Source organism: Hoplias malabaricus, chromosome 18 (assembly GCF_029633855.1).
Source record: "Hoplias malabaricus isolate fHopMal1 chromosome 18, fHopMal1.hap1, whole genome shotgun sequence".
In the NCBI taxonomy this organism is placed as follows: domain Eukaryota; kingdom Metazoa; phylum Chordata; class Actinopteri; order Characiformes; family Erythrinidae; genus Hoplias; species Hoplias malabaricus.
Genome location: NC_089817.1, coordinates 27762768 through 27778350, shown reverse-complemented (window position 1 = coordinate 27778350; position 15583 = coordinate 27762768). Strand labels below are relative to the sequence as shown.

Below are 15583 nucleotides of genomic sequence, written 5' to 3'. Positions count from 1 at the left end.
CTAGAAAAGGGTTCAAGTAAGCTTGTTACAATAGAAGAACTGATTAGGGTTCTGTACTGAACCATTTTCTTTACTAAAGCACGCTTAAAGGACTAGGGCTGTGCGATATGGCCTTAAAATAATATCATGATGTTTCAGGGTATTTTGGCAAAAACGATATTATTGGCGATATGAACAAAACACTTGTATTAATTTCAAAAACAGACTATTGCAACAAAATAAATGTTAATTATTAAATATTAATTATATTAAGTGGAATATACTTCATATATATTCATAATATTAAAGTCTTGCATTTCTAACATAATACAATATTTTTGTATTGTACTGAAGTCACTTCCATTTTTGGAGAAAAATCCTCCACCTTTCCACCATACTTCACTGAGCCCAACGACTCGTGTAAACAACGTACGATGGATTATGGGTAACTGCACGACATCATTACGTAAACAAGTCAGAATATCACTATTATCACAATACTGATTTTTAAAAAAATCGTTTTAAAAATTCTGACGATATTATTGCGAACAATAAAACATGTCACAGCCCTATGAAGAACCATCATTTTTAAGTGTGTACCTGACCTCACTCAAGCTCTTGTGGCTGAATGCCATCAAATCCTCACAGCAATGTCCCAACATCCATCTAGTGTCTAGTGTAAAGCCTTCCCAAAGACAGAAGAGACTGCACAGATTTTCTCAGCGTCTCCTAAGCGAGAAGAACACCTGACAGACCCCAAAGCAGGCAATGTGTGAGAACCTAAAAGCCGCACCTTCTTCAAATGACTCAGCACAGGTTCCGGTACATCTGAAGGTTGCTATCCATCCCATGAATCAGAACAAAACAAGACAACACGGACAGAGTATTGAAGCAGCAAGGTTTACCGCTTGGTCAATGTGAAAGTCGCACGGCGTACATTAGCATATCTCGGTTTGACTACAGGATGAGAAAATAAAGCCTAGCAGTGAGCACCCAACTAGAATCTCACTTCCTTTCATCATCATCAGTGGATTTAACCACACTGTTATGGGTTAGGACTTGTATAACATAGGCCTTTGACGGTAAAAGCCCACACAGACACGTGGGACTCAATGGCCATGCTGTAAGTACGACTGGAAGATGATTCATATTTATATCCAAATCGCAACTGGAATATGTGCAGTTTTCTTGTTTTTCTTGGTTATAAACACAGACCTGGACCTTCATTTACACAACAGTTGAATTTAAATCACAATCTCAAGAGTGGTGTCATACATCGCAATTCGTTTAGCCCTCGTTTTTAAAACTCATTTTGTCCCCAGATAAACACTAACACACAATGCTTCTGATCGGATTTAAACGCCCTGTTTAAAAGTTATTGCGGCGAGTGGCCAGAAGGATGGACAGGCAGTTTGGTCTTCCGTACTAACTTATCAAAACCAAAACTCAACCTTCTCTCCGCTCAGCAAACCAAAACAAGACCTGTCTCAGTTTCTCTTTTCCTCTTCCTCTCCTCAACTCTCACAAGCCATTTATACTTATTGGTAGTGCTGGGTGATATGAGCGCAAATCAATATCCGGATTAATTGTACATTTTACCAAGACTACAATTAATAAACGATTCTTTTGGTTTTATATTTTTGACCCTCACTGTTCAGTGACTCCTGTATGCTCCAGTGTTAAGGCTGGGATATTTTCTCTAAGGTTGCTGGGAGCTCGTCCCTTTCTTGTTTCTGAGCACTGTTTATATTTGGTGTGTGATTGTGCTTTGGTTGCTGAAATGTTTTTCATTTCTCCATGTTTACATTTGACTTCTTTTTGTTCAGTGTCATCTAAACTAAAGTCAAAACACAGCACATCCAAACCACAGACGTCGCTCGATTGACCTCTGTGTTTAGGCTCTCCTTCGTGTTGCTTCCATGTGGCAGATAGGGGCAGGATCACATGACTACAGCGAGGTAGCATGGTTTTAAAGATACAGTACATGAACACACAGTGTAATAATCGATATAGACAAGCTTATCGTGAAATTCGATTTTGATTAATTGCCCAGCCCTACTTATTGGTTTGTCTCTGCCAGGTGTTTCTCGTTAAGTTCGTACCACTATGTGCTGAGAACTGGAACCGATTAGTAAAATGTACATGAATATATCAGTGCCCTGACATTACAGGAAAAAAGCCATGTGTGCTTTTTAACCCCTTTAAATCTTGACCCTGAAAATCAGTCAGTCAAGGTGTCCACTTATAGCAAATCACAGTTATTTTGATATTTATTGGCTATCGCTCTATGATCCAAACCCCTGATGAACCCAGTAAGACCCCACCAATGCAGACCCCAAATACAGGCCCCTGGATTAGTGTAGGGTGCTCAAAAATACTGAAACACCACAAGATACTAGATCTAGGCCAGGCCTCTTCATCAGCCAGAGGCTTTCACACACCTGCCCTCTCGCTAAAAGAGCAGAGAGTCGAAACTGATACCTGAACGTATCGTCCAGTGCACCGGGCGGAAGGGCAGAGCGAGTGGGTGAGCGAGCGAGAGAGAGAGAAAACGATGACAAACGCAAAACACAGTCGAGAGCCCAGACTGCTTATGTAGGGCCTTAAATCAATTTTACATGAAGGGAAAAAAGCTGCGCAGCGCTAATCTATCTGCCTTAATCCTATTGCTCCCAGATCCTTTGAAATCCACATTCTCCGCCTAATACTAAAACAAATACAAACCTCCTTTCTTCACTAATGAGCTCGCCCTTCAGCTCGCCCTCTTTTCTCTTCTTCTCCTTAAACAGAACAACAGTCAGAGCGCAGGGGTTCTGTTTTTATCCGCCTTTCTGAAACCTGAAAATATTTTAATCCATCATTTTATTACATATAAATATAAAAGAGCAATAGTATTGACACGTCTGGCTCCGGCAAGAGCGGTGCCAGTTCAATTTTCATCCCCCGGAGTCGGCTACGGAGACGACACTCTTATAGAATTACACACCGATCAGCCTTTTCCTTCCTTCTGTACTCACTGTCCATTCTCTCAGCTCCACTGACCATACAGGGGCGCTTTGTACGTTAACAATTACACACTGCAGTCCTTCTGTGGCTCTAAGAATAGTCCACCAACCAAAATACATCCAGCCGAACCTGTCTTGTGTCCAGTGATGAAGGACTAGATGCCGACCAACACACGCCGTGCAGCGACAACAAGGTGGACCAACGAGGTAGGAGTGTCTAACAGAGTGGACAGTGAGTGGACACGGGTTAAAAACTCAAGCAACTACTGCTGTGTCTGATCCACTCGTACGAGCACAACACACACTAAAACACCACCACAACATCAGTGTCACCGCACCGCTGAGAATGATCCACTGCCCAAATCATAGGCTCGTTTAGCATCCTGTGGGGGGTCCTGGGCATTGAAGAACAGGGGTGAAAAGGGGCAAACAAAAAATGTAGAGCAACAGATGGACTACAGTCTGTAATCGTAGAACTACAAAGTGCTCCTGTGTGGTCAGCGAAGCTGATAAAATGTTACGGCTGAGGGGTTTTCATTTCACGGCACAGAAGGGAAAAGGTTAACGCGCTGGACGAGGAAACGAGGGAAGAAAGTAGAGAAGGAAGGAGGGAGGGAATGGAAAAAAAAACACTGAAAAAAATCCCACTCTGGTAGTTTCTCAACCATATGCCGATACCCTTAAGACACCATGTGCTCTGGCTTTGAAAAGCTTTTGCTGCCAACTCCCCCCCTCCATGTGGAACCCGATTCGCTCGGTAACAATACCTCAGTGAAAAAAACATGAAGGGGGGGGGGGGGTTTGGGGGGGTGAAATCCATTATCGATCTTAGCTTGTTTTGGGACAAAAACAACAACAACAACACACAGCATCACAGTCTCGTCCCATACGAGGGTCTTCAAAGATACAAGACAAAGAAAGAGAAATAACCTAATCACAACCTCTACAAGATCGTTAGCGCCTGGCACACACTGACACTGCCCCGCAGTCACGAACCTGAGCCCTGGCCGGGAAGAGAAACACTTCACCATACACGCTGCAGGAAGACCACCCAGGTCTGAACCCACCCGCCTGGGCCACTGGGTCCTGATTACTGCAGAACTCAAGGGTTAAGGTTGAAACAAAGATAGCCAAACTATTTCGGCTTGTATTAGACGTCTGCCTTTAAAAGCCCCTCACTGAAGCCACTCCTCTTTAACCCTTCAAAACCCAGGCTTATGATTCAGACATAAATTGAAAGTATACTCCTAGACTCCACACTCAAAAAGAAGCCAGTGGGCAAGTATTTATTTAATTTTTTTGCTAAATAACCAGAAGCTATAAACACATTGACACAGTGACAAACCTGTACTACTCCATTTTAGAATACCATTAAACTAATAAATTACAGTAAGCATTCAAAAATACAGCCTGTGTACACTCTCACGCAGTTTAGAGTCAATTCAAATGATCTATGGCCATCAGCACAAACCGGGACAAACACAACCGAGCCTCAGTTGCTAACGCAGAGATTCCGATGACCGCTAATCACAACAGGGCTTTTAATCACAGCTAAAGCAGCTCTTAGACAACGACAACAAGCATCCGTCAGTGTCCAGCAGAATCAGACTGAATAAATGCTGAATAAACGCCGTCTTACCTTGGGCTGAGCACGTCGAGGGAAGGCCACTTTGGGATCGATCTGTTCACCAAAAAAAAAAGGAAAAGTGGGTTAGTACAGTATCACAGTCAACAACAACAATAACAACAACAGCAGTAGAGATAATAAAACAAAGGAAGGTAAATAAAGGTAAATAAATTGTATCCTCGATAACGAATCTGGCTGCAGAAACGCATATCGATGTCAATCAATAAACTGTATAGATTACAATTGTTAAACTATTATTACATATAATGAACATATAACTGGCCTCATCCAAAAGTCAGAATTTAATTCAATTTTATTTATAGATTTACCCATTTACAACAGGTGTGAAATATCGGTAAAACCGGGCAGATGTCGATAATCTTAAAAAAACAGCAATTAACTGCCGATACCGATGTAATCCTGACATAATCGTGCATCACTATAAACAACTAATGACAGGATGATTTTTTAAACAAATAAATACATTTGGGACAGCTGAATATTTTGTTATGGTGCATTAATTTTGTTATTCTCTCTATTTTATATCTTTAGCATCTAACAAAGGCTGTATTTGTAACGTTTGGATCAATGGCAGATAGAACTCTGTTAGTCTCAGCTCAGATTTGATTGGGTTGGGTTTGCACAGAGCTCTGCCAGGACTGTTTCAGATCCTGACTGAAAACACAATGACACGACTCAGACAGACAATTCTTAGGCTGTATCCGGGTTTGGACCAAAATTCCAAGCCGGATTAAAGCTCTACAAGTGGTGACCGGCTGGGAGTTGATAAAGGACGGTTTGTCTCCTCAGACTGTTATTATACAGGGTGCTGTTAGTAAAATCTTAGAATGAGTTGGCATGGAATTCGCTACTTCACTGCAGCTCTATGTCTATAGCATTGATACCAACGACGCTGACAATAGCAACTTTAAAGCCTCTGCTCACTGTCAGTTCCGTTATTAAATTGTGGCAAACTTTAGAAAGGCAGGGAAATTAAAGTTTTCTGCAGAATAAATGTTTAAAAGAGACACAAACGTAGAGATACACACATCACACCACACTGATAACAGCAGTGGGGACCAGGTACAACCCCGTCTAGGGACGGCACGGCGAGATGGAACAAAAACAGAGGACATCTGATTGTGTCCTTTAATTTTGTCCCCCCCTTCGGTTTTGCCGTCTGGTTAATGTTTATCCTTTCCCCCCCTCCCCCACCCCTACATTCTGGTTAACTGCTACTGCGGCTCTGCGGTGTGGGAGCCTTATCAATCTTGCATTTGGGATGAAGAGAAACTATTTCATGCACCAATGTCACGCTGCCTTCTGCCGCCTTTAAGACACGGCTCTTTAAAAAGAGAACTTTCAAACAATCTCATCCAGGCAGATGTAGCAGGAAAGTGAGGGGGGGGCAAAAACGTAAACAGATCGAAATTGTTCTCTTGCAGAAAATTACTTGTCCATGTTCTGATAGGCAAACGCTGTACGCCACAGAGTATGGGACGCAGCTGAACGTTTGCCTGCTGTGGGGGTGATGGTGGGGGGGGCGGGGGGGCCAAAGCCAAATACCTACCACATACAATATGCATGTCTGTCATACTTTGCATGAAAGTGGTCTTTATGTACAAGGCTTCATTCCTATCTCACTGCATGTGAAGGAACAACAGCAATGTATCTGGGCTGAAACGAGAACACTAAACTATGACTAGCACCGAACAGGCCATTTAGGCAACACCCCCAGGCAGTTATCTTCACACAAGGCTAGACTCCTACCTCTTGGAATTGGGAAAGACCTATAACCCCAAACTAGCGTTATATTTAAATCGACAGTACAACAGGTAGTTTCACCCCATGGTTCTGGGGTCGTGGGAGCAATCCTCGCCTCAGGTCATTGTCTGTGAGGAGTTTGGTGTGTTTCCCCTGGGACTGCGAGGTATTCCACTTGGTGAGTTGGACTGGCACCCTGTAAAAAGCTGGTATTCAGGAACGCCAATTCTCAATGTCGTGACTCACAGTTACCCCTCGCACTAATCAGCGCTTTAAGAGAATTTAGGGCAACGCTGGTGTTATCTAGAGCACGCCTTCATTACCCCGTCTCGGGCTTCATTTGCCGGAGTGACAGGGCGATGAGAAATTTGTCTGGAGTACCGCAACGTTTTTATCCCCCTCCCGCCATAATTCCATTTGACAGAGTTATGACTGTTATCTCTGTAAATCAGGTCAATTTGGGAGATGAATTCCATAACACCTGGGTATGGTAACCTTCCTCATAATGAATTCCATGTAATGATTCGTTTTAGCAATTAGCCCCAGGCACAACCAATTCAACCTCAATTACTCCATGGAAGCGTCCCTATCAGAGCAAAGACAACACCGCGCTTTGAATTGCAAAGCAGTCTGACTTTTTGATGAGCCGGGTGGGTTTTCTCGGGCTCTAAATGCCCACACACACACACACACACACACACACACACACACACACACATGCGGAATATGTCCCTTTTTCTCAACTTCCTCTTTTGCAAACACAGTCGGCAGCCGGGATCTTCTACAGAAACTGAAGTGATTCGGGAATATTCCGGCGACAAAAGACACCGAGTCAGAGATTCCGGGTCTTGATGAAAAATTAAGACCGCAATCAACACTGGCAATTTAAACACACACAAAAAGGAAAAAAAATAACACGCCATCTGTCCAAGTCTAGCTTTCATTCATCAGTAGAGAGCACAGGCAGGCGTACAGCGTCTTCAATACGACTGAAAGCAGACGGAGTTTCAGCCAATCAGGTGGCCCCTCTTTCATCAGGTCACAGCTTAAGAATGAATGGCTCTGGGGACTTGAGCGAGTAAAAAAAAACATGCCAACAACCTGTGTCCAATCAGCGGCGGTGTTTATGCAAATGCGGCGCCGAAGGGAGAATTAGCTCGTATTCATATCGACCGGTGGTGACCAGGAGACTGGCCAATCTTAGCGCTCGGTAACAAAGAAAAAAAGCAGATTATAAACAGGCAGGGGATCAAAATATGCATAATATAATTACACCCAGTAACTCAGAGGAACACAGGTTTACATTTTGCAGCCACAAAGAAAAAAAGAATAAATCAGACCATCAGGCTCAGACTCGTCCAAACGTTCTAGAGCACTGCAGTTTCTAAGAAGCCCTGACCATTAGCGCTGTTCTGCTGGACACAAACAAACCAAAGCACGACTCTCTTCGCTTCGTCTTATCTCTCTGGCAGGGTTTTCCCTGCTCTGTCTTTTAGGGTCTGCTCAGGGCTCCCGAGAGTGTTGGGGTGGAGAGGAGGGGTGGGGGATCAGAGCAGAAGCCAATTGCTTTACATCCTTCCAGCTCAGATCTTCCTATGGATTCTGTTCATTATTACAGCTTCTGGGGAACGTTTTCTTTTCCTCTCTCAGCAAATCTGCTTCAGCTGACTGCTAAAGTTAGACAGCGTCTTACAGCGAAAAAAAGCTCAGAGAACTGGTGGGAACCAGAAGGTCATAAAGTCAAATTAACCCTTTGGCTCCCTTATCGTCAGTGAAAACAAAGGCATGGTGCAACTCTAAATGGACGTTTCTTAGCCTGAGCACCTCCAACAACGAACAAAAACATTGCATCGAACTCAAGCAACTCTCAAATGGCATCTGCAATGGAATAAATATGTAAGAGTTATGTAACTACACTGTATTTACATTGTTCAGTAACTAACTAATAATAGGTCCCTGAATGGTGTAACTGTATTGGGCCTTTCATCAGAAAGCCTCAAGGTCGAGCCCCAGTGAGCTTCAGGAGTCCAAGAGAGCGTCACAGAGAGCTGTATAATGACGTGGTCCTGGAGTGGCTGGCTTCTCATTTCTCAGATTATTTCTGCTATGATTATAACACATAGAAGGCATGAGTCAATATTACTCAGCTATGCTTTTTAAGTGTCGAAGCTAATTAACGTTAAAAATTACACAAAGACCCCAACACTGTCTGTTTTTTTCTAGTGGAAGTCTCTGAAACACTCAGAGCTGATGCTTTGAGGAAGCAGTTCCACACACACACACACACACACACACACACACACACAGAACACCACTGTGAGTGAACTACAGCAGAAAAAGCAGAAAGTGACTCATCATCACTTTTCTGTCGTCCCTCTCCTCTAGAGTGTAACCAAACACCTCTGCGGAGGTATAACCTCCATCGCCACGGCGACGGCGCCTGGATCGAAACAGGTGAGAGCGCAGGTGTCAGAGCTACACACACACACACACACACACGCCTGCTCCGATTCTATCACTGCACTTAGCAAAAAAACAATTTACTGCAGACTTACTGCACTGAACCATAGCTTTGTTCACTGAAAGACCTCGGCAGAGCAGACACTGTTTTTCTAAACCTCAAAATCCGGCTTCAGAAACCTGTATATTTCATACATATTCCTCACATTCTGTAATGGCCTTTGGACCTGAAAAACAAACTCTGTGAGACACTGAAACGCTCCGCCTGAGCCATTACACTTTACCAGCTTCAATAAGAGAGTTAACTGGAACCGTGCCTTGGGTACCGCCATTCAGTTCCAGAGCCTGGTCAATGGCCACATCACCACACTTCATTTCCAAGAAATTCACAGGCCTTCACCTACTCTTCTCTCCATTTCCAACATTAAATTACTTGGAAACTGAGCTGTAAGAATCGCTACACTTTTATTGTGCCTTATTACACATATATAACAGGTGTAAATACATATTTATTACATATACTCAGATATAACACTGAATCGACAGTTTCTGGCAGTTTTGAGCTTATCTTAATGAAGAAATGATAAAAAAAAACAATCATTTACAGTAAGTATACTTTATTTGAATATCTGCAAAATTCAAGTAATGTGACAAATAAAATGAATTTAAAAATCTAAAATAAATTCACTGCCTAAGCATCCATTCGTCGAGAACATTCAAAAAAATGTAAGGTCCTTTATTATTATTATCTTTTTTATTCTGACAATGAAAGCAATGTAAATGTAACATTGAATTAACAACTAAAACTGACATTTTGTACAGTGCACTTCCTGTGAATCACATGACCAAGAAAGACATGCCTTAAATTAAAGCTACAGCCCAAGAATAACACCTCAAACACTGGAGAAACAAACTACAAACTCAGATAAAACACACTAACGGAAAAAATAGCATAGGACAAAACACACAGAAAAAACACAGTGGGGAAAAAAACAAACATAAACCAAAGGAAAAACACAGGACACAAAACACAAAATACAGTTAAAACAGGAAAAAAACTTGGGTAAGATACAAGAAAACACACAGAAGGAAACAAATACAAAGCTAAAACTGATCAAACAATTAACAATAAGCAGGTAAAGGCCAGAAGCAAAACAATAGATTAAAAACAAGACAAAACACAGGTAAAGCAACAGATAGAAAAACAGGGATAAACCAGTAAAGCACAGGAAGTGTGCAGGAAAAACCAAGAAAATAAAGCACTGAGTAAACACAGGATAAAAATGAGAAAACGCAGAAAAAAACAAACAGAAAAACTGTGGGAAATTAAAGGAAATACACAAAAATGAAAACAGACCAAACAAAGGTAAGACCAGTAAAAAGCAGGTAAAACTCTTCTGCTTGTTTTAAAGGTTAGCGAGGGCCTAATATAAAGCTGCGTGCACCTGCGTATTATTGGAAATCATTTCACACTCCGCAGACAAAATGGGAGCCAAGCAGCGTGTCTTTAATCATAACCTGCTTTGCTGCAATTTCCTTTAATTTTCTTCTTTTTTTCCTGCAAAATACGAACGCAGTTCCAGCGTCCCACAAAAATGACTTCTATTTTTATGAAGCGCTCACAGCAGACAGATAAGCAGCAGCTGGGCTTGAAGGATGGGCAGCACATCACACAACGCAAGGAAACGTCCCGCACCTGGAGGCCAGGCTACAGCCATGAGCTCAGACTTCTCTGTAATGGTCAGCCAGCGCTGTGTGTACATGTCAATACAACACTGTGGGTCTGCTGAGTCAGCATTTGTGGGATTCCTGCCCAAAACAACACGCCTCTCCGGGAGAAAGCAATACTTAACTTTTAGAGGAGGGCTTTCTGGAGCATTTCTGATCCATCCATCGTCCATTTCCCACGGATGGGTTCATATCGGGTATAAACACGGAGATACGTGCTTTTCTCTGGACAGTGACGATTGGTTTACTACATTTTCGTCAAGGTGTGTGTGGCCTTATTTACCCACTGCTGTCTTGTTTGTTTGTTTTAGCAAACATTTGAATGGACCGATTGAAATGGCTGTAAATTCTGTAAATTAATTCCCGTAAAAACGTAGCATACTTTATCGTGAAAGTTATCATTTTGGAGATATTTGGTGGTGTGTTGATTAAATGAAACCTTAAGAGAAATAAAGTAAAAAAGGGGGACTATATTTTGACAATATTTTCCCAATTCAAGGACTGCCCATAATTATACATTCATCTGCTGCAAATAATTTGACTATTCTGATTTATATTTATAGCTGAAACACGCTAACGTTGGGGAATATTAATATGCACTTATAATATACAACAGCACAAACATGTCTCCACGATTCCCTCAATAAGGCTTAATATATTACAATTTACTGCCAATCCACCTTAATTACTGCCCAAATCCATAGTATTAAGCAGCTAACTTGTAATTATTGACCTAACAATTCGCCATTTTCTAAACACAGTTCAGTAACAACCAAATTAATGATACCAACATACGCAAAGTTTCTTGCTAATTATTATGATGTATAAATACTTGCTCAGGAAAAAGGCTTAATTCGCAGTAGTTACAGCTTAATACTGTAGTAATGCGCTGCCTATTAATTATAAATAAAAGTGCTGCCTTAAAAAACTCATTAAGCAGTTTTGGACTGCAGTTTTAATTCATCTTAATTACAGTGTAATAATGCACTACCCTATATAAACTTTACTGATCCTGAGGGAAACTGCTCTAATAAGCAGCCAGTTAATTACCACCGACTGGCTTGTTAAGGCTTTATAAGCACATCATAGAGGCCAAAGCGCCCCCAGTCCTAAAGAAAAAACAACTGCGTCGCCCTCAAAATAATACACACCTCAGCCTCGTTTGATTTTTATTTTTCTACGTCACTGCGTCACTTGACCAGGATCCTTGGAGCTTATGAGTTTCGTGAAAAATGGACCAATAGAAACGCTCCAAATGACCTGGGCGAAAGTACACCTGCTTCTAAACAGCCATTATTATTTAAAAATTATAAAGTAGTATGAAAATTAATAATAATAATTATAATAAAATTGACAGGTGCCACATTATCATCACGAAGAAATGATGATTAGTTTGTACTCTGCCTCTTAACCCTATAAACACACCTTCTCCATCCTACAGTTTATTACACAGTTACTACATACAACACAACACAAATGACTGGAGTTATGTCTAAGTTACAGAGTATGTAATAGACGCTGCTGGACGCAGAGATAAAACAACACCATGAATTGAAGTCGGTGGGCCATTACTACTGTGTAATAAAGTACTCTCACAATATCACAATAACGATGTCTTATTTCCTTTTCCAGTTACAGCAACAAACGCCAACTCTCACGACCTCTCCCCCTCCCCCTCCATCCTGAAACAACAAGCAACAAGTCCACCCCGTGCCAAGCGTGAGTGTGTCTTCACACACCGTACCTGACGCCAAAGCGGCACGTTGGCCCTCCCCCAGTATCTGTAAAAGCCATCTCTCCCCTCCGAGAGCGCCCCTTCAAGCGGACTCCGGCAATCAAAGCCATTTATTTTTCAATATGCGCCGCTCCATTCACCGCGCTGATTGAAGCGGGGCTGCATAACACCCCCCGCTGAGGGAAAACTTCAGATGAATCTGATTTCAGCCGCGCGCCATCCATTCCACGCGCCGAGCCGCCAGCCCCTTCAGAAATCAGCGCCGCGCTTCATTATTCGGCTGCTGTTCACTATACGGCGCAACATCTGACATTTCAGGGCTTTTAAAGTGACAATGGTGGGGGGTATGCGTTTGGAGGGGGTGGGGTGTTGGATAATGGCGTACGAGGCAGCGTGGGACACGGATGCCTGTATCGTTTATTTTTGCCAACTTTTGATTGAGAAATAAATTAGAGGCTCCCACAACGAAAAATGGCAGGTATAGTACAGTAAACACAGGGACTGAATGCTGTAATTAGTTGAATGTCAGCTGTCAAAAGTGAGGCAGAAATAGGCTGCGAAAACATCTCCATCAGAAAGTCGCACACACTGTGAAAGCCAGCTTTGAAGAGTTTAAAATCGGCTTCATCTCCACGTAGACCGGCAAAGGACGGTGGCTTAAATTAGGCCTCGTTCAACCGCCGTAATGCCATTTAGCACCAAATAAATGCCACTATTACACATCAAGTAAACAAACATCGCACGTGTAAAAGCGATCGAGGAGGACACGTTTCCATCCAAGGACACGGTCCATCCCTAAGCCCTTGAATAAATGTCTAGACGCCACCAGCCGCAGAGAGAGCAGGTGCTCTGTCTCAGCCACGGAAACCCACACGGTTCTCACTTCCAAGGTTATTCCAAGCAGCGGTGAACAAAGCAGAACCAGCGAAATCTACGGCTTTAACTTTTGGGGAGGGGAATGTATTTGATAACATGGTTGTTACACCGAAAAATAACGACAGAAACCAGGTAAAAGTGTGTGCGGGTAACACGTGTGACATTGACATTGACAAAGCCGTGTGACAGCTTTATTAATTAATAAATAAATACATAAAACACACACAGCCCAAAGAGAAGAGGAAGAAAGCCTACGTACCGTCTTTGAGTCTAATTCGTGGTGTGGTTGAGCTAAGACTTTATCTACACTGGCCGCATCTGTGAACGTAACGAAGCCAAACCCTCTGGAGAGACAAGAGACACAGAGAGAGAGAACAAACACAAGGAGACACGGGTCAGAAAAACAACATGACATCATTCGCCCAGCCGTCCAAGGCAGCGCCGTGTCCGTACAGGAGTATGGAGCGCGGCCGTCTTGCAGTAGAGTCCCAGGTCAATGTCAAACCGCATTAGGCAGCGGCATTGGACGACCAGCTCCTCCTGCTTAATCCATCTGACAGCGCGACCCAAGGCTGGACACTTTAAATATAGACTCTGTGCCCAGCCAAGTGTCCAAAACACAGATACACATCAATAAATAAAGCCGAACAGGAACAGGGGGCTTACCTGGAGCGCTTTGTCGTGGGATCCCTCATCACCATACATTCTCTGATTTCTCCAAATTTGCTAAAATAGTCTCTAAGGCTGTCTGTGGAGCAGAAGAGAGGGAAGGCGGGACGGAGGGAGGGGGGAAAGGGGTCAGTGTGGAGGCAGCAGGGGTCGAATAGAGGACTCCAAATGACTGGATATGTGTGTAACCTTGCAGAGCACAGGACATTCACCACACACACACACACACGAGTACATTCCACAAACACACACACACATATACACAACAAAAACTAGAGCTTTCTCGTCTTACCTGGTGAGGTTTGCCAGCTGAGGCCACCGATGAACATTTTGCTGGAGCGAGAGAGGAAACAAGACAAAAACAAAAACAACAACAGAGCAGAAAGTGAGTGCAGATGCGAGAACGGCCATTTTGACGTGTCAGGACTTAGGAAAGAAGAGAAAAGCGAAGGGGACGAAGTGAAAGAGAAGCGTTCTGGTTCCCAACAACTAAGCCCTTAAAAGATAAACGGACCGGAGCGGCGTGGTGCTGTTGTTGGTGGTGGAGGAGCTCTGGGGCTGGGGAGGGAAGGAGGGAGAGGGGGGGACAGAAACGAGGCCACGCAAACAAAGCTGGCGCTCCGGCGCGAGGACGAAAACGAACGAAAAGCCCGAGCTCCAACACTTCAGCCCGGAGGGGGACAAGAACCAGACAAGCAGTCCGCGAGCGCCGTGTGTGTCTTACCCCGGGTCATGCTGCGTGTCGTTGGGGCTTCCAGACGTGGCTTGGCTCCCGTCTCCATCCATAGCTAATGGAAGTATAGGCAGGGAATGAGAGCCACACACTCTCTCTCCCTCTCTCTCTCTCACTCTCACTCACAAAAACACACACTCACTCACACACACACACACACACTCACTCACACACACACACACACACACTCACACACTCTCTCTCCCGCTTTCACACACACGAGGAGAGAGACCCAGAGAGAGAAACAGAGAAAGAAAAAGAGAGGGAAAGATAGAGAAAGAAAGGGAGAGACAGAGAGAGAGAGAGAAAAAGCAGCGAGCACAGCACAGAGCAGCAACTGAGCCGGGAATGCACGCGTCACACGTGGGATCAGCTCAGCCCCGCGGGGGGCGTGGCCACAGAGCCGCGCTCGGCCAATCACTGCGACGTCACGCCGGAGAGACCGCCCCTCCGAAAGCGGTGAAACCACGCCCCCTGCTGGCGGCAGCGCGCCTCTGCTGCAGTTCGCGCGCGCCGCGCTGAGAGGGCGCTCCGTGGAGGAACCGAATCAAAACAAGAGCAGGAAAAAACCGTTGGTTAGCCGTTAGCTCATAGAAAGAGAGCTGAAGAAAAAACACGGAGTTTGACTGAAATGAATCCTCAGTTTGATACAGTCATTCATGTTAGTGAAGTAGATGTAGCCTCAAATGAATATCTGCCATAAAACAAGTGTCAGGTGATGAAAAAACAACAAATAAAGGACGGTGTTGACTTAAAGCTGGATTTAAGCTGCTTCTACTTTTACCTCAGGTTACATTCCCAGTGAAAGTGTCATTAGTTCAGTGAAATTAAGTTTAACAACTGAGTCCAAAGAAGTCTAAACATCCTCAAGTTCTAATGACCAGTTACATTTTTAAAAATATTAATTTTTAATATTTAATAAAACTATTTTCAGTAAAAATGTGCTTTGGTGAAATAAATTTCAAACCTGAAATAATACTAACATGACCTACATTTATTCTGAATTC

At 43.4% G+C, this 15583-nt stretch overlaps 1 protein-coding gene across 4 annotated transcripts in view; it reads right to left on the bottom strand.

Moving 5' to 3' along the window:
- Positions 1-14794, bottom strand: part of msi2a (musashi RNA-binding protein 2a) — a 279469-nt gene extending 264675 nt beyond the window's left edge. For all 4 annotated transcript variants that reach the window (XM_066651193.1, XM_066651194.1, XM_066651196.1 and 1 more), the window contains exons 1-5: positions 14568-14794; positions 14136-14176; positions 13841-13922; positions 13434-13518; positions 4624-4665 (exon numbers count right to left, since the gene is read on the bottom strand). In XM_066651193.1, coding sequence (XP_066507290.1) covers positions 4624-4665; positions 13434-13518; positions 13841-13922; positions 14136-14176; positions 14568-14629 — 312 coding nt within the window. In that variant the 5' untranslated portion in view covers positions 14630-14794. The remainder of the gene's footprint in view (positions 1-4623; positions 4666-13433; positions 13519-13840; positions 13923-14135; positions 14177-14567) is intronic.
- Positions 14795-15583: the final 789 nt, after the last annotated feature.